At 37.6% G+C, this 24,246-nt stretch overlaps 7 protein-coding genes across 9 annotated transcripts; 6 read left to right on the top strand and 1 right to left on the bottom strand.

Moving 5' to 3' along the window:
• Positions 1,785-4,275, bottom strand: LOC104738647 (heavy metal-associated isoprenylated plant protein 3). The gene is made up of 3 exons (XM_010458816.2): positions 3,929-4,275; positions 3,072-3,147; positions 1,785-2,539 (listed from the first exon to the last, which is right to left on the bottom strand). The coding sequence occupies exons 1-3, from the start codon at positions 3,932-3,934 to the stop codon at positions 2,079-2,081; spliced, it is 543 nt and encodes a 180-aa protein (XP_010457118.1). The 5' UTR covers positions 3,935-4,275; the 3' UTR covers positions 1,785-2,078.
• Positions 7,432-9,462, top strand: LOC104738646 (uncharacterized protein At1g01500). The gene is made up of 2 exons (XM_010458815.2): positions 7,432-8,381; positions 8,883-9,462. Exons 1-2 carry the CDS (start codon positions 7,617-7,619, stop codon positions 9,114-9,116), a joined length of 999 nt encoding a protein of 332 aa, XP_010457117.1. The 5' UTR covers positions 7,432-7,616; the 3' UTR covers positions 9,117-9,462.
• Positions 9,711-12,814, top strand: LOC104738644 (C-terminal binding protein AN). The gene is made up of 7 exons (XM_010458814.2): positions 9,711-10,362; positions 10,572-10,737; positions 10,859-10,989; positions 11,108-11,902; positions 12,078-12,125; positions 12,210-12,323; positions 12,421-12,814. Exons 1-7 carry the CDS (start codon positions 9,775-9,777, stop codon positions 12,490-12,492), a joined length of 1,914 nt encoding a protein of 637 aa, XP_010457116.1. The 5' UTR covers positions 9,711-9,774; the 3' UTR covers positions 12,493-12,814.
• LOC104738643 (protein REVEILLE 3-like) lies at positions 13,106-15,168 on the top strand. Its single transcript, XM_010458813.2, has 8 exons — positions 13,106-13,362; positions 13,465-13,522; positions 13,654-13,777; positions 13,880-14,005; positions 14,113-14,226; positions 14,338-14,447; positions 14,526-14,585; positions 14,680-15,168. Exons 1-8 carry the CDS (start codon positions 13,172-13,174, stop codon positions 14,710-14,712), a joined length of 816 nt encoding a protein of 271 aa, XP_010457115.1. The 5' UTR covers positions 13,106-13,171; the 3' UTR covers positions 14,713-15,168.
• LOC104738642 (probable serine/threonine-protein kinase At1g01540) lies at positions 15,931-18,861 on the top strand. The gene is made up of 7 exons (XM_010458812.2): positions 15,931-16,744; positions 17,252-17,356; positions 17,438-17,560; positions 17,649-17,819; positions 17,912-18,041; positions 18,143-18,352; positions 18,447-18,861. The coding sequence occupies exons 1-7, from the start codon at positions 16,182-16,184 to the stop codon at positions 18,564-18,566; spliced, it is 1,422 nt and encodes a 473-aa protein (XP_010457114.1). The 5' UTR covers positions 15,931-16,181; the 3' UTR covers positions 18,567-18,861.
• Positions 20,066-22,275, top strand: LOC104738641 (protein BPS1, chloroplastic). The gene is made up of 3 exons (XM_010458811.2): positions 20,066-20,202; positions 20,337-20,416; positions 21,038-22,275. The coding sequence occupies exon 3, from the start codon at positions 21,054-21,056 to the stop codon at positions 22,092-22,094; it is 1,041 nt and encodes a 346-aa protein (XP_010457113.1). The 5' UTR covers positions 20,066-20,202; positions 20,337-20,416; positions 21,038-21,053; the 3' UTR covers positions 22,095-22,275.
• On the top strand, positions 22,487-24,246 carry LOC104738640 (mitogen-activated protein kinase 11-like). Of its 3 annotated transcripts, XR_759802.2 has the most exons (6): positions 22,488-22,940; positions 23,021-23,150; positions 23,237-23,374; positions 23,465-23,797; positions 23,955-24,142; positions 24,229-24,246. XR_759802.2 is itself a non-coding variant. In XM_010458810.2 (5 exons), the coding sequence occupies exons 1-5, from the start codon at positions 22,780-22,782 to the stop codon at positions 23,976-23,978; spliced, it is 786 nt and encodes a 261-aa protein (XP_010457112.1). In that variant the 5' UTR covers positions 22,488-22,779; the 3' UTR covers positions 23,979-24,219. The 3 variants fall into 3 exon arrangements, 2 of the variants coding, with proteins under 2 accessions (XP_010457111.1, XP_010457112.1); XM_010458810.2 differs by lacking the exon at positions 24,229-24,246 and having other exon boundaries at positions 23,955-24,219; XM_010458809.2 differs by lacking the exons at positions 23,955-24,142; positions 24,229-24,246 and having other exon boundaries at positions 22,487-22,940; positions 23,465-23,947.

Raw genomic sequence — 24,246 nt, 5'->3', positions numbered from 1 at the left:
GTTGGGGAGGTTGATATCTATCTACGTAATGGAGAATTTGTTAAGCTAAATTATTCGATTATTCTAGAACCACATTTTGTTGTTCGCCCAATACGTCACACGTGCATGCCACCGTGCCTATCATTTTCTGAAATAATAATATGGATTAAACCGAACATTCTACAGAGATATGGTTAATTTATTCATTTTTTTTTTGGAATTTGCCTTAATAATATGGTGGGTGATGAAAAAGTCATCAGCATTTTAGCTGCACCAAATATGATAAAATTCATATTATTAAATTATACAAAATGACAAATTTGCTCAGAATAATTAACTACGTAAGATGACATCTCCATCAATTGAATTATTCATGGGTCGTCAGCTATTTTTTTGTGTGCACCCATGAAACGTCAGCTATGTTTCCCTTTTTCCTTTGTTAATGTCAGCTGGAATGAAATATATAATAAATTTAGCCTTTTTTTTTGTTACAGATCTCAGCCTTATAAATATATTAAGCTGATGAAACCATACATATGTTTGTTTAATCTTGTTAGGTGATTAAGTGGTAAATAAAGATAAGGCGTGCTTTGGGCCGCCTCTTGGATGATATTGATACTAAACACACCAACAAGAAAGGATTATATAAGACAAAAATCAAATTTGATATTTGGGAAAAAACGGTTTGATCCCTTTCATACTGATTAATATGTATCTGGATAGTTAAGTAGATATGTAGATATCTGTCTATTTATAATGATCGACATCGTCGTCGTCATCATCACTCACCACCGACTCATGATCATATTCAACAGTGTCTTACGAAACATGATGGAGTAATATTTTTATTTGTTTGGTAGGAATACTGACAAATAGGCAAGCCCTTTCAGTTTTTGGTAGTGAAGTAATCTTTTTTAGCATTCACGGGAATGTATATTGTTTCGACCCAAATAATATATATCGCAAAAATATTACAGAAATTAGAAATTGTGAACAGATAATGTGTTACAAAAGTTTTTAATTTGAATATTCACATGCTCTTTTTAGGTGCCTACCAACCAAAATGTTTTTGACATTTGCATATGTGATCTATGACGTTTACAATGAACTTGGTTACGTGAATACTATGTATTCAATTTTTGAAAATATAGTCAATTTTTCTGTGTCGAAAAATGAAGAACTTTTATATGTGGCGGAGATAATTCTTAAGTTGTTTGTTTCTAGAATATGATTATTTCTAAAAAGTAATAATTTAGAACTTCACTTTATGTTATTATCCCCTTAAATTAATTATTATATGAAGTTTTTTTGTCGAAGTTTTTTTGAACTCTATATTTAAACTTCATATTTTGTGAAAAGAGAAAGAAAAAAACTAGAACCATTAAATTAAATTAATTACGAACTATAAAACAAATTTCTAAAAGTGACTTATCAGATGATCACGAAAGGCCATGCCCTTTCGCTTCGTGCAAAACAGAAGTAAAAATAAGTTATCAAATTTACAGCTAAGTGTTAATAACATTCTTAACCTAAAGTAACACCCACATACGTACATTTAAACATACAGTTTCCTGCAATAGAATAACTTTGTAAAATTAAAATCACAAGATCGAAGATGACAAAATTACGGAATAGCAAAATCGTTATATTACATAGATATATACAGTAACACTTAAATATTCGAGAGATTTAGTCCCTAAAATATGTGCATAGAATTTGTTACATTATAAACCCTTGAGAAATATTAACGTCGACAAAGAAACGTGTATCACAAACAATATTAACTCAAGGACATCTGAAGATAATTAAGTATTAACAAACAAATTCAAATACTAACGTACATATATAACACCATTATATACAGAAAGTTCCCTTCAAAGTAAAACAAAAAAAAAAAAAATTCTAGTACTATCGACGATATATACAGAAAACATATCATCGAAATCAATTTAAGGAAATTAAGCTTCCTCGCATTATCGAGGACAGAAAAAACATATCCGATGATCCAACCGAATCAATATATCCTGTTTCTTATTCTTCATCCTCACTATAGATCGGTTCATCATTTTCCCCCAAATTATATAATATAATATATGTTTTCAACATATAACGCAAGCATTAGGGTTTTCTTCGATGCTTTGAGCGTAGTAATATGTTGTTAGGTGAGGATTATATGCTTTATACGCCTTTACAAGTTCCAACACATGCTGCTCCGGTGGCGGCACAACCGGTTGTGGTTGGGGTTGTGGTTGCGGTTGATCTTTCTTCTCTCCCTCCTTCTTATCGCCGCCTTCTTTCTTCTCTTCTTCCTTCTTTGGCGCTTCTCCTTCCTTTTTCGCTTCTTCTTTGGGAGCTTCTCCTTCTTTTTTCGCCGGCTCGCCACCACCTTCCTTCTTCGGCTCCTCTTTCTTCTCCTTTTCCGGCTCTTTCGCAGGTCCTACTAGTACAATATCCGTCAAGGGCCAATACTTTCTTAGCCTACTTACTACATTCACCGGATCCACGGTTCCGATCACAGTCAATTTCTTCCCCTTCATGTCCATTGCAATCGAATCAATTCCTAGAACAACAAAAAAAAAAAAAAAAACAAGATGAAATTTCTAACCATTTTGGTAGACAGACACTCGAGTTTTTGCCCTATTCATATAAGTTGCAACATTTTACAAGCAATATATACCAATAAGGAGTTTAAAACACTTTTGACTCAAACAAACAAAAACAAATCTTTGACAGCATATGAGATGGGCACATATTTCAAAGAAGCTATAGTGGCCTAGATTTGATTTTATTCCAAAGAAATAAAATAAATGAATTTCAGAAATAATTGAAATATGGCGCAACATTTTACCGTATTGTCACTATTGAAAAAGAAAGACACTTCTGTCAGAGCAGCTCGTGATTGTTCATCAACAATAAAGCAATTTAAAAACATGTTTACCTCAGTTAACACCTTCCTTACCTACCAAATCGGAGACTAAACCGGACAGAAAAACCATTAATCCACGCGAGAACTAAACAGAGATCTCTGTCCCTGTTTCTAATGTGTAGTTGTAAGTTTGTAACCAACATTATACAAGATTAGTGATGATTACCTGGGAGAGTAGAAACCGTTTTAAGGGCCTTTTGTTTTGCCTTATCATCATGCAAATCCAGGTTTAACACCATTTTCTGCAAAATAATTACAAAGTACAAACAGATTTTAGTGAAATTAATTTACAAGTGATACATGTGATCGCAAAGATGATCTAATCTTCTCTTCTTCCTATTGTTTTTTATTTATCTCCGGAATTTGTAGATCATGCAACTAAAAACAAAACAATTGGATCACCAAGAACATAATAAAAACATGGATTTTTGCAGGTTTCACAGAAGATACTAAAAAAAATTACGGATATGTTCTTAACGTTAAAACCAGAAATAAAACAAAATTACTGATACGTTATGTTTACAGAGAGAGTGACATGCATGCGTAATTGCGTATGAGTAGTGTGAACATAGTAGAGAAGCAGACTTTTGCAAAACAGAGCCATGTGCATCATTCAATATAAGATTTTTGAATTGATTTTGTAAATAATAGTAAGTGAAAAAAGCTGTATTTCACAGATAAGATTCCCCCAAGGGAAAAAGAAAGAGATGTATGTTGCAATAAGAGCAGAGTAAGTTTTAAGAAAGTGAGATTGTTTCTGTTCTTGGACTCCAAAAAGAAGTAGATCGCACCTAATAAACACACACATCTACTTGTTTCAAAAATAAAGGAATAGATTCATTCAGAGGTTCATTAGTAAAGAATATACATAGAGAGAAAAAAGTGCTTGTTACATTCAGATGCAAGATGAAAAAAAAACAAATCCAAGCCAATTTTTTTCTTATAGAAATACGAATCCTAGCTAGGAATCAAATCTTGAAAACGTGTAGAGTGTTAGAGAGAAAGAGAGAGAGAGAGATGGACCTTCATTGCTCTCTGTTTTTTAGGTTAACTTTCTAAAGAATATGCCGAGAGAGAGAGATGTAAGAAAAGAAAAGAATGATTTTGTCTCTTGAGTTATAAGAGAGAGAGAGAGAGAGAGAGAGAGAGAGAGAGAGAGAGTTGAGAACGAAGGAAGAATGAAAACTTTAGAAGACGATAAGAGAGAGATTGGACAGACACACACACACTGGTCGTATAATTATTTTTATAAAGAAAGGCCCAAATCCTGACAAGTACTGGTTGATATATTAGAGAGAGATGCATGCAGAGCCAGAAGAAGAGAGAGTCTCTCAATCTCAATGAATGAATGAATGAATGGTGTGGTACGAGAGAGGGACGAAGAGATCTACTATATCTTTTTTTTCTTTCTTTCTTGGTTTCATTTCATTGACGCGCGTGTTATGTTAACATGCACACGCGTGAGGTAAATAAGAGCGCGTGAGTCTCTCTCAGCTGAGCGTCGTTGCATTGCATTGCTGCTTTCCGTCCTTTGGTTCTTGTTGTTTCCTTTTTTCTGACTCTTTTTGATTTTTCTTTCTCACCTTATCCACGTCATTTTTTCTATTCTTAATGATTTCCTACTTTAAGATAAAATATATATCAAAACTTATTATGTTTTTTCTGGGGACATAATTCCTAATAATAAGTTTCATATACTCGGGGAGTATCACAAGATTTGTCATTTTTATACAATGGTGCCGAGAGAGACATATTACAAGATCTTAGGTATGTGCGGTTTGGAGTCAAGTAAGTAACCCACCTACTTCGAATTATCCAAATCTGTTGAATACAAGTATTTTGTAATTATTTGTTTTATTTAATCTTCATTATGTTAGGGACAACTCAATTAATTATTTTTTAGTATATTATGAGCTATCTTTTAAGTTAATTAAAAATTTTATACTAGTATTGTAATTCTAATTAAAAAAAATTATTAGAAAACCAAATTTTTTTACTCGAAATGAACAAATATATCTTTTTTTTGGGTTAAAGTATAAGGAGAGCAAAAAAAGAAAAAAAAAATATTAAAGAAGATAATGTGGTCACTCAAAATTGCCAATATTTCCTTTTTATTCCATTATATGATTTGAATTGTTCTAAAGTTTTATGTATATGAAATTTGATCTAATAATTGAGTCCTGGCTAAGCTATCCCACCATCACCAGTTTGCCAATTCTACACGAATTCGATTCTCCAAATAAAGACAAAACCCCAAAAAAATACAAATACATAAAGAAAATATATACATTTGTAATGGGAAACAGCTATATATTTCCACGTGTTTGCCCACGTAGATTTTTTTTTTTTTTTAATTTTCTCTAATAAATAAAATATTTGTTACGTCCACGAATTATACAAGTGGAGCAGCTTTTTTGTATACATGTCACTACTATGTTTTGGATTGTGTTTGGCTTGCGCGTGAACCACACACAACGCTGCGACTGCGAGTATACGACGAAACGAGACGTGACGAGATTTGTAGTATTCTGGGCCACTTAGAGTGGAATCTCAGGCCCACTTCTCTCATGTTTATATTTTTATTATATACTTTTTATTCTACAAAATTTTCAAAATTTGTATATATTAGTTTTCTTTTGAAAAGGCGGCTTAATATATAGTCAATTCTTAGCCATCCCTTGGTCTTACCATCCTCAGCGTCTGATCTAGACCGTTGATTCCTACTTTGACTAAATTAACCCAAGAGGAAAGTAACACAATTGACCTAAACGACTCTTTAATTATTTGGCTAACTTTGACAAAAAAAACACTCTGCTTTATAGTTTGACCAAAATTGAAAATGGTATTATTGATGGTTTGAATACTAGTTACAGCAGCTGCTAGTTATGGGTTTGCTTGTTTTTGACATTAATTAGAAGAGTCTTATCTTGTTATTTTTTTTTACTAGTTTTAAGTTAACTGAAAGAAAAAATAAATCTCATCTTAACCATTAGAAATATGTCGTGCTACAGAAATACTATAACAGACAGTGTTTCTGTATGTATGTGGTGGATATACGTACAATCAGGGATCGTATAGTTATCTTAACTATTTGAGATGAGCATTATATAATTGCAGACTATACAAATTAAGGATTAACAAAGTATATATTATAGTATCAGTTGATTAACTTCTGCGTATTATAAAAATCCAACGTCAGCGTAAAATACGATTACGAATTAATTAAGTGTTAACTAAAAATTACGAAATGTATTACTAAACTTTTACAAGGAGATCTAAAATACGGTCAAAATCATACTACTACTACTACTACTACTACTAAGCTACTACATGATGCAATTAAAATCAACTTAAAGTAAACCTCCGACACGGATCTTCAGTTGCGGACATACACATGAGTTGCAAAATTGTTATTTAAAAATAAACGATAATTAAAATTATGATGTCAGATTAATCTTATTAGTATGATTAGATTCGTCTACTTACTTACCTAATTGGATGGTGAAATGACAAAACCCCAATCTTTTCGGTGTAAACAAAAAAAGAGAAGGAAGAAGAAAAAAAACATTATAGCCGGCCTATAAATAATGTATATCCAAAGTTGGTCCAATTCATCCGACAAGATCTCCGATCCAACGGTGAGGAATCCCTTATAATTTTTCTTTTGAAAACAATACATAGATTAGATAGATCAAAAGGGACGTCTACTAAAAGAATATAAATGGTTATGATTAAAAATAATAATTGCCGTACGGTCAATGACCCGAATGAGTAAAATGAATTTTGCTTTATCGTGAATCATTCTTTACTAAATATACTGTAAAAAGTTTCTCGGATTTAATCGCTGTCGGTTTCAGAAAATAAAATAAACAAAGCTATATATCCATTAACTTGTGGATAGTACGTTTGGTGAGACAGTATCATCATCATTCATTGTAATATATCATCACTTCACTTATACACTCAATGCATGATGAGTGCATCCATCTCTTCTTCTTCTTCTTCTTCTTCTTCTTCTTCTTCTTCTTCTTCTTCTTCTTTTGGGTGGTAAAATAGATATGGTGATATTATAGTCCATGCAATTTTCAATGATCATACAGGTAAACATTAAACAATACAGGGCTTATTGGGCTGATCTTAGTAAACGAGGTGTGTATCTTGTAAACATGGTCATAATTTTAGGATACACATGAATAAAAAAACTCAGACTTCCACCACATAATAATGTTTTTCAAAACTTGTGTAGTTTGCATTTTTTTTTTTTTAAGTTGGTGTAAGATAATTTATATTAAGCCCAGTCCAAAAATTGATCTAAGCCCACTTAAGAGACCGAGAGGATACATTGTGGCCCAGTCTTGAAAGGAAAAAAAAAGGCACACGTGCGAGTCACACACGAGGAGGGTATTGTTGTATCTTGTCGGTTTCTTCTTACCTTTGACCCCTCCGTAATTTACTCGGCGTCAAACTTATTTGTAAGAATTTGACTTTTTATTTTTACCTTCCAAGATATCTGAAACCCCCAAAAACCTAAACCAACAAAACAAACAAACAAACAAGAAAAAAAATAAAAAATAAAGAGTTGCTGTTCGATTCCTTCAAACTCATTCATCATCATCTCTTTGTTTCTTCTCCTCCTCAATCCTTCCAAATTTTTCATCAATTCAGATTGCGAATTTGGTTTTTTTTTTCTTGAATCAAATCTGTTCTATAGATGATTTCGAAAGATCATCTTCATCAGGATCCTTTTGGCTCCACTACCACCACCAAATCGTACCACATGAATACATCCTCCGTATCGCCGCCGCCGTCTTCGGCATCTTCGATTGCGTTGTCACAATCATCTTGGCTTGAGGTTCGTTTGTTCTACGTCCGTATCGCTCCCTATGTTGTTGAGAACGTCCCTGACTTTCTCACCCTCCGTCACCCTCCCCGTGAAACCGGCGCTTCCCTTGAGGTTAACGGCGTTCGGGTTCCTTCTTCCCAGACGGCGTCTCTTAAACTCCGCCGTGATAGAGTCGACCGTGAAACCTCTGAGGTGACTTACGTTAGCACTGAGACCGTGCGCGTTACCGGATGCGTTGATGTCGAGGTTTACGATAACGACGATATGGTCTTGTGTGGGAACCTTGATAGGATCGAAGGTGCGTGGAATAACGGAACTGTGAGTGATCCCAAGACTGGATGGGGTATGGATTGTTACATAGCTATGGGCAACGGACACGGCTCGGGTCCTTCTTCTTCTTCTTCTGCGTTTTTCCACCCAAAGCGTGGTGTTTCGTCTCCGTCGGTGGAGGTTTATATAGCTGGTTGTTGTGGCGGTGTTCCAGTTATTTTGACCAAGACGATTCAGGCTAGTCCAAGGAGGAAGGTGGCTAGACACGTCACCCTCGACGCTATCCCTGAGGATGAGGAAGTTGGCAAAGAGCAAGACATTGCTACCATTGGTAACGATTTGGCCCGGCAAAGCAAAGTACAGGTATGATTCGGATTTCTCAATTCTCTTTTTGACGATTGTCTGTGATTCGGATTTAGAACTCTCTGATTGATGATTGTACCAAGCCCGCAAGTGACTATTCTTAACTTAAGATTTGGGATTTTAAAAGGTTACTTCTTTGGTCCTGTATGCATTTTGTAGTTGATATTTGGTTATTATTATCACTCGCAATTTTCTGGTAAACTTAGCTTTTGATTGAGTGTTTTCTATGACTCTACTGCTGATTCTGAAAATTTAGACTGTTGATGTTACAAAGTCTTATCTCTGCTTCTTCTTGAGTGTTTTCTTGTGTAATCTACAGCTGTATTTGAAACTTTTGGAATGTTGTCTGATCAGCAGTTGAAATATAGTAATATGTCAAGAGACAATTCTTTGATATCTCCAGAGTTGTTAACATGGATTATCATCTCTGTTTGCATATAATGGCGTGAAAAGCTCCCACTTTTTTGGTTCTTAATCTTGTTTGTCGTTTGGTTTATGCAGATCATGGAATCAGAAGCTGATGATTACGATGAGTCTGAAATGAAAATGGCACAGAGGTACTACCCAGAAGGGATGTATGTTGACGAGGATGGTCAACTCTCATGGTTTAATGCAGGTGTCAGAGTTGGAGTTGGGATAGGCCTTGGGATGTGCCTTGGTGTAGGCATTGGAGTTGGATTACTCATGCGTTCGTATCAAGCAACAACGAGTAATCTTCGTAGGAGGTTTCTCTGATCATCATCACTTACCACCATCAACTAAAAACCCCACTTAGACACGTGGAGATCCTAAGAAGAATCATGACATAGTAAAGATAGAATTTTGGTAGATAGAGATGTATAGAGCTTTTGGTTTTCAGCGGTTTGTTTCCCCTCTTTTGCGTATATATAATCGGCTCTGTTCATATACTTTTAGTAGCACACGAGCGAGTTCCAATCTTCCCTTAGTCATGTGTTTTTTTTCTTTTTCTTTTTCTTTCTCAAGTCTGTGTCTATGTCGTTGCTCTTGTGTAGAAAGAGATTTCGTGTTCTTGTTGTTGTTAACTCTGGAGTTTGTCCTTTGGTGTGGCATAGGGAGTGTACATGTTTCACCTGTAACTTGGTTTGCGTTTTGTCAGTCAATGGCATCATAATTAAATAAAAACTTTACGGAAACGCAGTCGTTTTATCTTCACGCTAACGGTGTCGTATTAGGGCGAGCATCAGCATCGGAAGTTTGGACCAAATAAATATGCCTTTCAATTTGTTTAAAATTGCACTTGAAGCTCTTAACTTATGATAGATGCAATTTAGCCCCTTAGATTTATCAGAGTTACAAAATTGAACCCTAAATCAATTATGTTCCCAAAATCAAAATTTCACTCCTCGAGAGTAGGGAGAAGAAGAAGAAGGAGATGAGCAAGATCCGTTCGTCTGCGACAATGCCACATCGCGACCAGCCGTCACCGGCGTCGCCTCACGTCGTCACACTCAACTGTATCGAAGATTGTGCGCTTGAGCAGGACTCCCTGGCCGGCGTTGCTGGTGTCGAATACGTCCCTCTCAGTCGCATCGCCGATGGTAAGATCGAGTCCGCCACCGCAGTTCTCCTCCATTCCCTCGCATACCTTCCACGTGCAGCTCAACGCCGACTCCGTCCTCACCAGCTCATTCTGTGCCTTGGCTCTGCTGATCGCGCTGTCGATTCCACACTCGCCGCCGACCTAGGTCTCCGACTTGTCCATGTAGATACTTCCCGAGCCGAGGAAATCGCAGATACAGTCATGGCGCTTATCCTTGGACTCCTTCGACGGACGCATTTACTCTCTCGCCACGCGCTTTCTGCATCTGGATGGCTCGGATCGCTTCAGCCGCTTTGCCGAGGAATGAGACGGTGTCGTGGTATGGTTTTGGGTATAGTTGGCAGATCTGTATCCGCTCGATATTTGGCTAGCAGAAGCTTGGCCTTCAAGATGAGTGTGCTCTACTTTGATGTCCCAGAGGTACGTATCTTCGCAATGTCGATGGAGATGCCAATAGAGAGTGTTGTTATTAGGATGATACTCTTTGTTTCTTTATAATGAATATAATTGTGGAACGGTTTAGAGGTGTTTCGCTCCTACATGCCTAATCTGCATATTACGAATATGCTATTCATTCAAGTTCCTCTCGCTTGGATTGTTGTCAATAGTTTGTGTTTGCATTTGTCCAGGGAGATGAAGAGCGAATCAGGCCCTCGAGATTCCCACGTGCAGCGCGAAGAATGGATACATTAAATGATCTACTAGCAGCAAGTGATGTCATTTCGCTTCACTGTGCATTAACAAATGACACGGTTCAGATCCTCAATGCAGAGTGTTTGCAGCATATAAAACCTGGTATGAGTTTTCTTCTCTGGTAGTCAAACTGATGTTCGGTTCTCCTTGTTATGTATATTGAAGATGGTGGACTTTCTGCTTTCTCTCATTCCCTTTAGTTCCGGTTGATTTTATATGATAGGGGCTTTTCTTGTAAATACTGGAAGCTGCCAGCTGTTGGATGATTGTGCTGTGAAACAACTTCTAATTGATGGCACTATAGCTGGCTGCGCCCTTGACGGTGCTGAAGGTCCACAATGGATGGAAGCATGGGTATCAATTTCTTTTTCGTTGACTCAACTTCGTATTTGTGCCTGCCTATTCTCTTGTTGCATCATCTTCTCTCTTTATGTTGTTTACCCTGCATTATTACATCTTGTTTTAATTGCAGGTGAAGGAAATGCCAAATGTGTTAATACTACCTCGTAGTGCAGACTACAGTGAGGAAGTATGGATGGAAATAAGGGAGAAGGCCATCTCTATCTTGCATTCGTTCTTCTTAGATGGTGTAATACCAAGTAACACCGTTTCTGATGAGGAAGTTGAGGAAAGTGAAGCAAGTGAAGAAGAAGAAGAACAATCACCCATCAAACATGAGAAATTAGCAATAGTGGAATCGACCAGTAGGCAACCGGGAGAAAGTACTCTCACCAGCGCTGAGGTCGTTCGTAGAGAGGCTAGTGAATTAAAGGAATCTCTGAGCCCTGGTCAGCAACACGTTTCTCAAAATACTGCAGTAAAATCTGAAGTAAGACGTAGCAGATCCGGTAAGAAAGCCAAAAAGAGACATTCACAGCAAAAATACATGCAAAAAGCGGAGGGTTCCTCAGGGTTACATGAAGAAAGTACTTCGCGAAGAGACGATATTGCTATGAGTGACACGGAAGAAGTATTGAGTTCCAGTTCTAGATGTGCTTCTCCTGAAGATTCCAGAAATAGGAAAACACCTCTTGAGGCAATGCAAGAGTCTTCCCCAAATCAGCTTGTAATGTCAAGTAAGAAGTTCATTGGAAAGTCGAGTGAGCTTCTGAAAGATGGATATGTAGTAGCCTTGTATGCAAAAGATCTCTCGGGCCTCCATGTTTCCAGGCAAAGAACGAAAAACGGTGGTTGGTTCCTCGATACGTTGTCCAATGTATCCAAACGGGATCCTGCTGCACAATTCATTATTGCATACAGAAACAAGGTAAACCTTTCTCTCTCTCTTCCTTTTCCTTAATCATACTTGCCATGCCTTGTTAAAAGTGGTTGGGTGAAGAGCATGTGCCTCTTGTTGCTCCATGAGCAAAGCCCATTTACAAAAAAGCTAAAATATTCTTATGAATGGCTAATTGATTTTGGTGCATGAACTTGCTTTCCAGGACACTGTTGGTCTGAGATCATTTGCTGCTGGTGGGAAGTTACTGCAGGTACCTCTTACATTACAGAGTGTTACTTCCATTGATCACTCGAAAGTGCTCTTGTGGAAACTAAAAGTGGTTGTGTGTGTGCAGATCAATCGAAGGATGGAGTTTGTGTTTGCTAGCCATAGTTTTGACGTGTGGGAGAGTTGGAGTCTAGAAGGTTCTCTGGACGAATGCCGGCTTGTTAACTGCAGGAATTCCTCGGTAAGTCTCTGACCTAGTACAAAAACGCCCGAAAAGGAAAAACCCCAATTCTTGGGAAAAAGGACTGATTTGTGTAAATGTTAAAACAATGTTGCAGGCGGTGTTGGACGTGCGTGTGGAGATATTGGCAATGGTAGGAGATGATGGTATCACACGTTGGATTGATTAGAAAAAGAAATAGGGTCTCTCCAGTTGTGAGTTTCTCTCTTTTCTTTCTTTTAGTTACTTTTTTACATTCTTAGGATTCACAGACCAAAACAAGCACCCATTTTTGTGTGTTCCTTCCAAAAACGGTGTCGTGTGTTGTCTAGTTGGTATCAACCAACTTATCTCTGTAATCATTGTTTATTCTCTCAGTTTGTAGAAACATCTGATGAGCTTGTCTAAGAGAGAGAATTTTGTTGTTTGTTTTTGGGTCTGGTCGTGATGAACTAAGAGAGACTTGTGTGGTTTGGTTAGTATTTTTGAAATAGATTTGTGTGTTTGCTGCGTCGTCTGTGTTCCCGAAACCATCTTTACGGAATCAAAACCAGCTCTGTATGTCACAAATATTATTACTGCCTGGTTACGATCGTTATCCACGTGGCTCGTCATCTGCCGTGGATTAAAAATTTATGCGTGGCGTCAAAGTCCACATGGCCTCTAGTTGTTAGTCCCACGCTCTGAACCAGAGCAACCGGCTCCTTACACGTGTTCGGCTTAAATCAATTTAATATCTCAAATTACGCTTGTACCCTTGTCTGCTTCTCCAAGCCGGCGGCATATAACAGCATCAGCTCCTCTGTTTCAAACAGTTATATGGTGACGATAGTAAAATCCTAGTGAAGCTCATTGTTATCCCTACGAATATGAATTTAGCTGGTTTCAACACTCTTACCCACACCCAAACGGCAACGACGATACCAGTGACCGCAAGGAAAAATATGATGTCGTTTTCTGAGGATCCGACGAAGAAGATTAGAAAGCCGTACACAATCACCAAGTCTAGGGAGAACTGGACGGAGCAAGAACACGACAAGTTCGTTGAAGCTCTCCATTTGTATGCTTTAACGGATTCTACCTCCCTCTCTGCCTTCTTTTATCTGACTAAAATCCCATATGAAATCTTTTATCTGATCATTCCTGTCAATTTTGATTACAGATTTGACCGGGATTGGAAGAAGATCGAGGCCTTTGTTGGATCCAAAACGGTGATCCAGGTAATTCAAGATTCGATTTATACGATTTGAGTTGTCTCTGTACTGTAACTACATTGATGAAACAGTAGTTTCTTGAACTCTCTGTTCTGCGTTGGATTATGATGATTGATGCAGTATTATTGGTTTGGTAGATACGAAGCCACGCACAAAAATACTTTCTCAAAGTTCAGAAGAATGGGACTAACGAACATCTCCCACCTCCTCGACCAAAGAGGAAAGCCAATCATCCTTATCCACAGAAGGCTCCTAAATCTGGTAAACTTTCATCTCTCTCCTACTTTACCTTTTTGTTGTTGTCTTTCTAGTCGTCTCAAGTCTTTTATCTCAACCTCTCTCATGCTTGTGTTTTTGCTGCAGTTGCTCTTACATCGTCCAACGCATTGCTTCAGCATGACTACTTATACAACACTAATTCACGGCCAGTGATTAGTAGCACTCCTAAGCATGGATTAGTGCGTTGCACGCCAAATTCAGTGATTAAAGGTACTCTATGTTGCTTGTTTTTTTGCTGTGGATTGGTGTTAGTAACCTGAAGCTATGTTTGTTTGTTAAGTTGATAATAATGTGGGGTAACGAATTTGGGATTGTAGAGGAACTGGGAGTCACAGAGAACTGTTGCAGTACTAGTACTAGTAGAGATAAGCAGAGAACTCGAACCCTTACAGAGAAAAATGACCAAGAAAGTTGTGGGAAGCCACATAGAGGTAAACGATTCTTACTTTGCACATATCTAACACAAGATTCGCTCTTTTCGATGTATACTTACTGACTATGACTTTGTTTGTTTGTTTGGTGTTGTTGTTTTTTCAACACAGTGATGCCTAATTTTGCTGAAGTTTACAGCTTCATAGGAAGTGTATTTGATCCTAAAACAACAGGTCATGTCCAAAGATTAAAGCAAATGGATCCAATAAACCTAGAAACGGTATGTTAATCACAAACTCTCTGCTCGGGAACTTGTCTGGAATCGAAAAGTTTCGTTAAGACTGTTTTTGTTCATTAGGTCCTCTTACTGATGAGAAATTTGTCTGTAAACCTGAGGAGTCCTGAGTTTGAAGAACAAGTAAGTGTTAATCATTTTTGACTCTTGAGAACTGCGATTGAGAAGTAACAAATTTTCGTATGAGCTTACGGTATGATTGCTATGTTTTATGCAGCGGAAGTTGATATCATCATACAACGCCAAATAGAGATTTAAGTAGAATGAGAAGAAAGAGAAGAGACCATTACTCTATCCAGTGGTATTAGGCTCAGTGTCTAGAGTCTCATGTCGAGCTCACATTACCTGAGACTATATGACTAGACCAAAAGATTGAGGCGGTTGTACATAAAAGTCACATCATAGTAGACATATCATAAAAGTCCGTGTAGAAAGGCAGACACTAGCGTTTGTTTTTGTAATATTCAATTGTTACTTTAGTTTTTTTATACGGAATGGACTACGGCATTACTGGTTTCATCCCTACTTGAAGACTACGGACGGAAGACCAGCTGAAGCTTGGTGGTTATTTATTTAAGGGGATAGCTGATCGAATAGGTTACGTGCCTGAACATGTATGTTTATATGCTAAAACACATACTTCAACATAGTATAAGTAATTCCCACACACAAGGAAAAAGTTTTTGGTACTCCACATAACTCATTACTTTTCTATATTAGGTAAAATAAAAAAACTTCATATAAACTTCATATAAACTTCATATAAACTTCATATAAACTTCATATAAAGTTTTTTTTTCATATAAAGTTGTAGAAGAGAAAAAAGTTTTTTTTTTTAATATAGCTCACTCTTACTCCATTAAAATATCGAAACTACAAAACGAGAGGGGATAACAAACCACCATCGACCGAAGGAAGACTTTATATGAAGTCATGCAACATCGGGAGGTCGGTCCAACAACGACAAATGAAAAAATAATGCTGAGATATTAAATTAAAAAGACACGACACACTCTATTGGAGACTTAAAAAGTCTGACAACGAGAGAGAAAATAAAATTAATAGTAAACCACAAATTAATAATTAATTTATTATTAATTAACGACACATTAGTAGTTACGGTTCACTGCACGGTTTACTGCAATTGTACCAATATATTCGACACGGTGAAATCGCAGATCAACGACAAATGAATGATCTACGATTTCACCGTGTGGAATATACTACTAATGTGTATGTAAACCACAAATTAAGATTATTGGTACAATTGCAGTGAACCGTACCCTTATCATAACCAGACCACCCCCAAGTCCCAACGGCTATCGAGATCGTGGTATTTACCCAAAAACTCCTCGAAACTTTTTCAAAAAGACTTGTTTAATTTCCACTTTCCTAAAAGGGTAATCTCGACATTTAATAGTAACCTTCTCTCACCGTCACCCACTGAGACAGGAAACTCAAAAAGACAGCTCATTCAATACAGATCACTCCAATCAAAACCCTTCTTTCTTTTTAATTCCTTCCTTTTTTTTTTGATTTATCTATTTGTTGTTGTGTTAATAGTACGAATCTTTAGATTGGTTGTTCTTCCTCGATTCAACACTTGATGCGGTGAAGCACATGTTTTGGCCGGAAAGTTTTTTTTAGTTATCTCCGGCACATGTAATGCGAAGTAACCGGAAGAATCTATAAACTAAAAAAAGTGAAAGTAGTAGTACGATGTCGGTGTACGATGCTGCTTTCCTCAATACTGAGCTTTCGAAACCGACATCGATCTTTGGTCTCCGGCTATGGGTTGTCATCGGAATCTTACTCGGATCTCTTATTGTCATTGCTCTCTTCCTTCTCTCCCTCTGTCTAACTTCTCGCCGGAAGAATCGAAAGCCGCGTCACGATTTCGCTTCCGCCGCAGTAGCCACGCCGCCGATTTCCAAGGAGATCAAGGAGATTGTTCCGGCGCAGACGCAGCCTGTTCCGGCGGAGATCCAGGTCGATATAGGGAAGATCGAGCATCGAGTGGTGTTTTCAGATCGAGTGTCGAGTGGTGAGAGTAGAGGAACGGCTAGTGCTAGCGAAACGGCGTCGTATTCCGGCAGTGGGAATTGTGGGCCGGAGGTTTCGCATCTTGGATGGGGGAGATGGTATACTCTCAGAGAGCTTGAAGCGGCCACGAATGGGCTTTGTGAAGAGAATGTTATCGGAGAAGGTGGTTATGGGATTGTCTACCGTGGCGTTTTAACTGATGGAACCAAAGTCGCCGTCAAGAACTTGCTTAACAATAGGTACTGTTTCGATTTTTGATTCTAAAGATCCATCCTTTACGTATTTTTAGATAAGGGTTTTAGGGTTTCATCATAAAGTTTGATTCTGTATTACTCGTTTCTAGATTGGGGTTTTTGGTTTTACCAATGGTGGATTTTGCAATGTTGCGTAATTAGGGAATTTTATTTGTAGTCTGCCTCTGTATTGAAGTTTGTGTCTGATTCTATACTTTATCCTGTAATGTGCTTAGATCCATTGAGGTAAGATGCCTCTGGATTTTTTTTTTATATGTAGAGAGCAGAGGTAGGTATGAGGGTTTAAGAGTGATCGCAATCAGAGTCCTTCTCTTATTTAACTGCAATGTTGTGGTCCTGATCAAGAGTTGTTATTATTGAATTTTGATGTAATGTATAGATTATGTCAGGGTCACATGTGTGTAACGTCTTTACTAATAATAGACTATGCTTGTGGATTTTGATCTTTATGATCTGTAAGATTTGTTGTTGGTGTTGTCCTTTAATTGCTAGGGGTCAAGCAGAGAAGGAATTCAAAGTAGAAGTGGAAGTAATTGGGCGTGTACGGCACAAGAATCTCGTTAGGCTTTTAGGGTATTGCGTCGAAGGTGCATACAGGTAAACTACCCCTGTTGGTGTTTTGCTTTCCGGTATTACAAAAAGCAATGTTGTGATCTAATGTCGGGTTCTTTGCTACAGGATGCTCGTGTATGACTTTGTCGATAATGGTAACTTGGAGCAATGGATTCACGGTGATGTTGGCGATGTCAGCCCTCTAACTTGGGATATCCGTATGAATGTTATACTCGGGATGGCAAAAGGGTATTAATCCTAGAATAGCTTTTGATTTGTGTCCTCTATGTTTATAAGCTACATATAGTTGTATGTAAAACCTTTGTTATATCTGCAGATTGGCGTATCTACACGAGGGTCTTGAACCAAAGGTTGTTCATAGAGATATAAAATCAAGCAACATCTTGCTTGATCGCCAATGGAATGCAAAGGTTTCGGATTTTGGACTTGCTAAGCTCTTGGGTTCCGAGAGCAGTTATGTTACTACCCGTGTGATGGGAACTTTCGGGTAAACTCTTAAACTCATTCACTCTCTCCTCCCCATACAAGCTGTAGGAATCTTTGGAAATAACTTTAACTTGGTGGGGTTTATTTGTTTAGTTATGTAGCACCAGAATATGCTTGCACCGGAATGTTAAACGAGAAGAGTGATATCTACAGCTTGGGAATATTAATCATGGAGTTAATCACAGGAAGAAACCCGGTTGATTATAGTCGCCCTCAAGGAGAGGTATTTAGCTATTCATGGCTGCACCGGAACATTAAACCCTGCTTGATCGACTTCATCTATGCTTTTGTTAATTTGTTTATGATGTGTTTTTGTGGTTTTAGACGAATCTAGTGGATTGGCTGAAATCAATGGTAGGGAACCGAAGATCAGAAGAAGTAGTTGATCCGAAAATACCCGAACCACCATCCTCAAAGGCTCTTAAACGAGTGTTGCTCGTAGCTTTGCGTTGCGTAGATCCTGATGCAAACAAGAGACCTAAAATGGGTCATATCATACACATGCTTGAAGCTGAAGATCTACTCTTTCGAGATGTATATATACAAGTCATTTTTTCCCTTTTCATTTTTTACATCTCTTTACGAGTTTGAAAGATGTCTGACTGAAGCTTGGATGATATATTCGCAGGAACGACGAACGACAAGGGACCATGGAAGCCGCGAGAGACAAGAGACAGCTGTGGTTGCTGCGGCGGGTAGTGAAAGTGGTGAGAGCGCTTCACGGCAACATCAGCAAAAGCTGAGGTGAAAAAAGAGTCAACTAAGGTTAAGTGACTTTCCATTTCACACGGCCATTATATTTCAATTTTTTTCCCGGTATATTATTGTCTCACTTACCTAATATTTTCATTCTTTGGCTCTTCGAGTCTTCTTTTGGCCTTACGGAATTAACTTTCTTCTTCTTTGTAACCCTTTTGTCAACGAACGATCACATTCACATGTCATTATAAGTTATTTATATGTAATGTAATGTTTGGACTTTGGACCCGACCTCGAAGCTATGTTCGGCCCCTAGCATAATAAGCAGGGGATTGGTCGATGGATTGAACTTATCGCTTTAGAACCGGTATGGGGCAAAATGGACCCACAAAAGGACTCTTTAAGCTCACGTGATTGATTGTGTTTCCACACAAATAATCTAAAATTATCTCCACCATGGATAGAACAAGTTGTGATTATCATCAATCTTGAAATTTTCCAAGTTGCAAGAATTTGAAAGCAGCAGGGTCGAATATTAAATTTACAATCAAAGTTGGATAACTTGCTTGTCTTCAAAACACAATATAAGTACACACTTGTCATCGACCGACGACCGGATTCTCTTCTCGTGTAGGAGGAAAACGTAAACTTAGAGGCAACTACTTTTCTATATGAAAAAAAAAGTTACGAAAAATAACATTACTAAATCACTGATATACATTTCTCCAAAGTCATTCCGTTTTGTAATACTTTGCTATTTCTTGAAGAAAACTAAACCACCCCAACAAAGCTTTTTTTGTGGGAGGAGAAAGAGTAAAATATGTGTATGTATTGCGTACACAAACGTCGATATATATATATATACATGCACCATCTGATAATTGACAACAATAAATATTAATAAATTTATCGTCACTAACGAAAAAAATAGTAATGTTTATAGCACATTATATATACCTTGTTTGATTAAAACATATATGTACAGTAACAGTACTAGCATTAAATCATAAATCTAACAGCAGAGTTATGTAACGTCTACGTGACATGAGAGATATTTTCATTTGGTTTTAAGATGATGTCACTTACAAAAAACATGTATATCTATCTTTTCCAATGGGATACTTAGCTAGTAATTAATTACTTTTTGGAAAAGAAAAGTCAGTATAGAAAATCATTTGATTAAAAGAAAATACCCACTAGAGCCTACCTATACTAAAAATAATTGAATGATTGAGAGAATACAAAACTAAACGATCAGCAAATTCTGAGCCGTTAGATCCGCTGGCTAGAATTGACTTTTTCCTCTGGTGTACAGTAACTAAAACAAAATAACAAGTAGGCCCGAATTGACCAAACACATCGTAGCCGTACACGCATTGATCTGTCATTTGAGTGTTTCCGTCACAGCCCCGTAACTGGAACCTAGTCTCCTATCATCCCACACATTCGTCCGTCCGTCTACCACCAAAATCAACGTCAATAAAAACCTAATTTAATATTTTATTATTATATTTATCAATTTTTAGTTTGCTTTTGTTTGGTGTTATCTGTAGAAAAATAAGGCAACTTTGTGTTTGGTCCATATATGAATGAATACATGAACAACGCGTTTCAGTAAAACCTATCTATCTATCTTTCCTGGAAATTTCTGTATCCGCAAAAAAGTATAGTCTTTTGATTTGTCGGTAAGAACAAACACTGATCCTTGTCGCACTTTTCTTGTACTATTAATTAAGATTTGTATCTCTCTGACACGTCTCTTTTGATTCCCTTTTTTTTTTTTTTCTTCTTCTTCTTTTAATTCTCTCCGTCTCTTCAGAAACTTCTATCAGGCGAATTCGAGTTTCATAGTTTTGGAGTTACCGGTGTAGTTTTTGTCCAGCGATTCCATCTCTTTAGGTGAGCTTTATTTACTTATTTATTAGTCTGTTTGCCTTCATAGTTTTGTCTGCGCTTCATGTTGTGTCTGTGATTATCTTGTGTTTGGATTTGATGTCTTTCATCTCTTTCCTATGTGAATTTCGACATGGGTTAATCGGATTCTTGATTTTAAGATCTGGGTTTTGCTTTATATACCCGTAAGTTGGAGATAGTTGTAGCTTCTTAAGGTTGAATCTTGGATCTATTTGATTTGAAAGATTTTTAGATCTTGGAACAATTAAATTATTATTGGTTGACTTTTTTTTGTATGAGTTCTAAATTTTAACTGAAGAACATGATTTGATGTTGCTTGTGTTTCTTTGTTTTTTTTTTTTAAGATCTGTTGAGAAGAGATGGACCATACTTTGATAATCCAAAAGACGAGAGAAAGTGTTTTTAAAGAACATTTGATCTTTGTATTTGGATCTAGTAGTAGTATGGATCCTGAATACAATCAAAGTAATGATCTTTTTGTATTTGGATCTTGTAGTAGTATGAATCCAGAATATATTCAAAGGAATTTTCTTTTTTTGTTTTATGGTATGTGACAATTGATATGCTATCTTTCTTCTTCTTTCTTCTGTTTTTTTTTGTTTTCAGTTGAAACTTTACAAAAATGGCTCGTCCACAAGACCTTCCACGGGGTTTCTTCCCTTTTGGAAACCCGTTCAAGAATCTATCTTCAAAGAACTCGGTACTGCCCTCAAAGCTTCTCTCACTCTTGAACAATTTTGAGACGAACTTAGCATCCTCTGTTAGAAACCTTGTCCCTAAGGAAAAGACCCAAATCCTTACTGTTTCATGGATGAAACTAGCCATGGAATCTCTTTGCGAGACACATAACAGTATCAAGACCCTTATAACCGATCTTGAGCTTCCTGTATCAGATTGGGAGGATAAGTGGGTTGATGTCTATCTTGACATCAGTGTGAAGCTTCTTGATCTCTGCAATGCCTTTAGTTCTGAGCTAACCCGTCTCAACCAAGGCCATCTTCTGCTCCAGTTTGCTTTGCATAACTTAGAGGCAAACTCTCCTCAGAATCTGTCGAAAGCCCAATCATCACTAGACAGCTGGAAGAAACATATTGGTTCCAAGAACCCGAGAATCGAAAACTGCCGTGCAATCATGAGCAGTCTTGTTCAAACCTTGAACCTCCCCAAGGTGAAAAACTCGGCCAAAGGAAAAGTCTTGATGCGGGCTCTATACGGTGTGAAGGTTAAGACCTTATACATCAGTGGTGTATTTGCTGCAGCGTTCTCAGGTTCATCGCAGATTCTGATGTACCTTACAGTCTCAAACGAGCTTCCATGGGCACAACCCTTCATGGAAATGCAGAACACCATGAACGCAGAAATCAAGAACATTTTCTTATCAGAGGGGCTAACGGTTCTGAAAGAGCTCGAGGCAGTTGATTCAGGTGTTCAGAAGCTTTACCCTGCGATCCAACAAGGGTCAGTAGATCCCATTTCGCTGCAACCGTTGAAGGACTCGGTCACAGCATTATCGGATGGGCTAGATCTTGTTTCGAAAGAAGTGGATTGTTTCTTCAAGATTCTGTTATCGGGGCGAGACACATTACTGGAGAACCTCAGGTCGATGGGCGCATCAACCATGTTGGCAACATCACCAAGAAAGGCTGCCGGAAAAAAGTTCTGATAAACTGTGATTGTTGTGTGTACAGATGGTCTAACTTTAAGTGTTCCATCTTGGTATTGGATGTATTGTCATTAGGGGTTTGTGATATTGTAGTCGTTTGTATGAGATGCTTTGAAGAAAGTACTATTTGTATAAGTAAAGGTATTATAAAACTTATCTATAAAACTCTATAATATGCACATCTTGAAGCCATCCAGATCCAAACATATATTAACTCCTATTATAACCATAAGTTAGGTCAGAATCGTATGGTGAAAATTTCGATGAGAGTGCTAAATACGTTTTTTTGGTTTGAATTATCCGGTTCGGTTAGGTTTGATATCTTTTCTTTTTGGATTTGAGTAGTCCGGTTAAAAAGCACATTGACTTATAGACCAAAATCAAGTCGTCGTCGTCCTCCTCAAAAGAAAAAGCAATGGCGTGAGTTGATTTTCACTCACGGGTCATACGAGAAAACTCGTCTTCTTCTTCTTCTTCCTCTCAATTTCTCATCAAAGGATTCACACTTTCACACGTTTTTTTCTTGTTCCTCTTTTTAAACCCCACAAACAAACAACCCTCAACACGCTATAATCTTTTCTTCCAACTCCTCTTTTTTCTACTTATTCCCGCGTTATTTATAGTATAGCTCTTTGTTTTGATCTCATTACCTCAATTCAGTATCTGTTGGAAGAAAGAGAGAGATATGTCGACGGAGGCATACTTCGGTGATGACAGCAACAGAGGGGTGAGTATCATTGGTGGTCGTTATGTTCAGTATAATGTGTATGGCAATCTCTTCGAAGTTTCTAAAAAGTATGTTCCTCCTCTTCGTCCTATCGGCAGAGGCGCTTCTGGCATCGTCTGGTCAGTCTTTTTCTTTTTATATGTCTTGAGTTTGAAGGATCGATCATTTCTTGATCTCTATGTATAATTTTCTGAATTAGTGCTGCATGGAATTCGGAGACGGGTGAGGAAGTGGCGATCAAGAAGATTGGTAATGCATTTGGCAACATCATCGACGCTAAGAGAACTTTGAGAGAGATTAAGCTTCTTAAGCATATGGATCATGACAATGTAAGCTTTGTATTATCCTCCAAACGTTTTTTTTTCTTGTAGATGATGATGATCTGGTTGCGGAGTGATGATATTTCATCTCACAGGTCATTGCCATTAAAGACATAATACGACCACCGCAGCGAGACAACTTCAATGATGTTCACATTGTCTTTGAGTTAATGGACACTGGTCTTCATCACATTATTCGCTCAAACCAACCGTTGACCGATGATCATTCACGGGTACACACATAAACCTCTCTGCATGTGTTATTCTCTTTTGTTCGAACGCTCTCAGGTTTATTTATTATCGTAGATTCCATTTTTGTGCAGTTCTTCCTGTATCAGTTGTTGCGAGGACTCAAGTATGTGCATTCAGCCAATGCGTTGCATCGTGATTTAAAACCGAGTAACTTGCTCCTGAATGCAAACTGTGACCTCAAGATTGGGGATTTTGGACTCGCAAGGACTAATTCAGAGACAAACTTCATGACAGAATATGTTGTTACACGTTGGTACCGAGCTCCAGAGTTGCTCCTCAATTGCTCAGAGTACACTGCAGCTATCGATATTTGGTCTGTTGGTTGTATACTCGGTGAAACGATGACCAGGGAGCCATTGTTTCCGGGCAGCGATTATATTCAGCAGCTTAGACTCATCACTGAGGTAATTTTTTACTTTCATCACTTGTAACTTGTAAGGACCACAAAAAGGAAACTTTCATAATCAATATTGAACCATCTTGTTACTCTGTTTGTTCTGTTTTTCTTATTTGAAGATCCATAAACAAACTCATATTTGGTATATCTTTTTCAATACACAGCTTATAGATAGGTTCACCAGATGATTCAAGCCTAGGTTTCTTAAGAAACGACAACGCTAGACGATACGTAAGACAGCTTCCACAGTATCCAAGACAAAACTTTGCCGCTAGATTCCCAAACATGTCGGTTAATGCAGTTGATTTGCTGCAGAAAATGCTCGTCTTTGACCCAAGCAAACGGATTACAGGTAAAGAAGGAAAGCCTTTACATGTTTCTTTCTCTTTAGATGATTGCGTTTCGTGATAGTTTTGAGTCTTTTTTGCTGAGTTGCAGTTGACGAAGCTCTGTGCC

This window comes from Camelina sativa, chromosome 14 (assembly GCF_000633955.1).
Source record: "Camelina sativa cultivar DH55 chromosome 14, Cs, whole genome shotgun sequence".
NCBI lineage: Eukaryota > Viridiplantae > Streptophyta > Magnoliopsida > Brassicales > Brassicaceae > Camelina > Camelina sativa.
The sequence above is the reverse complement of the archived record's forward strand: the minus strand, read 5'-3'. Positions and strand labels throughout refer to the sequence as shown.

Coding starts and splice junctions, on each gene's coding strand:
- LOC104738642 (XM_010458812.2), top strand. CDS start 16,182: ATGTCGGTGTACGATGCTGCTTTCCTCAATACTGAGCTTTCGAAACCG. Junction 17,561..17,648: donor ATACTCGGGATGGCAAAAGG/GTATTAATCCTA, acceptor TTATATCTGCAG/ATTGGCGTATCTACACGAGG. Junction 17,820..17,911: donor CGTGTGATGGGAACTTTCGG/GTAAACTCTTAA, acceptor TTATTTGTTTAG/TTATGTAGCACCAGAATATG.
- LOC104738643 (XM_010458813.2), top strand. CDS start 13,172: ATGAATTTAGCTGGTTTCAACACTCTTACCCACACCCAAACGGCAACG. Junction 13,363..13,464: donor TTCGTTGAAGCTCTCCATTT/GTATGCTTTAAC, acceptor TTTTGATTACAG/ATTTGACCGGGATTGGAAGA. Junction 13,778..13,879: donor ACAGAAGGCTCCTAAATCTG/GTAAACTTTCAT, acceptor TTTTTGCTGCAG/TTGCTCTTACATCGTCCAAC.
- LOC104738646 (XM_010458815.2), top strand. CDS start 7,617: ATGATTTCGAAAGATCATCTTCATCAGGATCCTTTTGGCTCCACTACC. Junction 8,382..8,882: donor CCCGGCAAAGCAAAGTACAG/GTATGATTCGGA, acceptor TGGTTTATGCAG/ATCATGGAATCAGAAGCTGA.
- LOC104738641 (XM_010458811.2), top strand. CDS start 21,054: ATGGCTCGTCCACAAGACCTTCCACGGGGTTTCTTCCCTTTTGGAAAC.
- LOC104738644 (XM_010458814.2), top strand. CDS start 9,775: ATGAGCAAGATCCGTTCGTCTGCGACAATGCCACATCGCGACCAGCCG. Junction 10,738..10,858: donor TTTGCAGCATATAAAACCTG/GTATGAGTTTTC, acceptor TTTATATGATAG/GGGCTTTTCTTGTAAATACT. Junction 11,903..12,077: donor TTATTGCATACAGAAACAAG/GTAAACCTTTCT, acceptor CTTGCTTTCCAG/GACACTGTTGGTCTGAGATC.
- LOC104738647 (XM_010458816.2), bottom strand. Junction 2,540..3,071: donor AACGGTTTCTACTCTCCCAG/GTAATCATCACT, acceptor TTGTTGTTCTAG/GAATTGATTCGATTGCAATG.
- LOC104738640 (XM_010458809.2), top strand. CDS start 22,780: ATGTCGACGGAGGCATACTTCGGTGATGACAGCAACAGAGGGGTGAGT. Junction 23,151..23,236: donor AGCATATGGATCATGACAAT/GTAAGCTTTGTA, acceptor TTCATCTCACAG/GTCATTGCCATTAAAGACAT. Junction 23,375..23,464: donor TGACCGATGATCATTCACGG/GTACACACATAA, acceptor ATTTTTGTGCAG/TTCTTCCTGTATCAGTTGTT.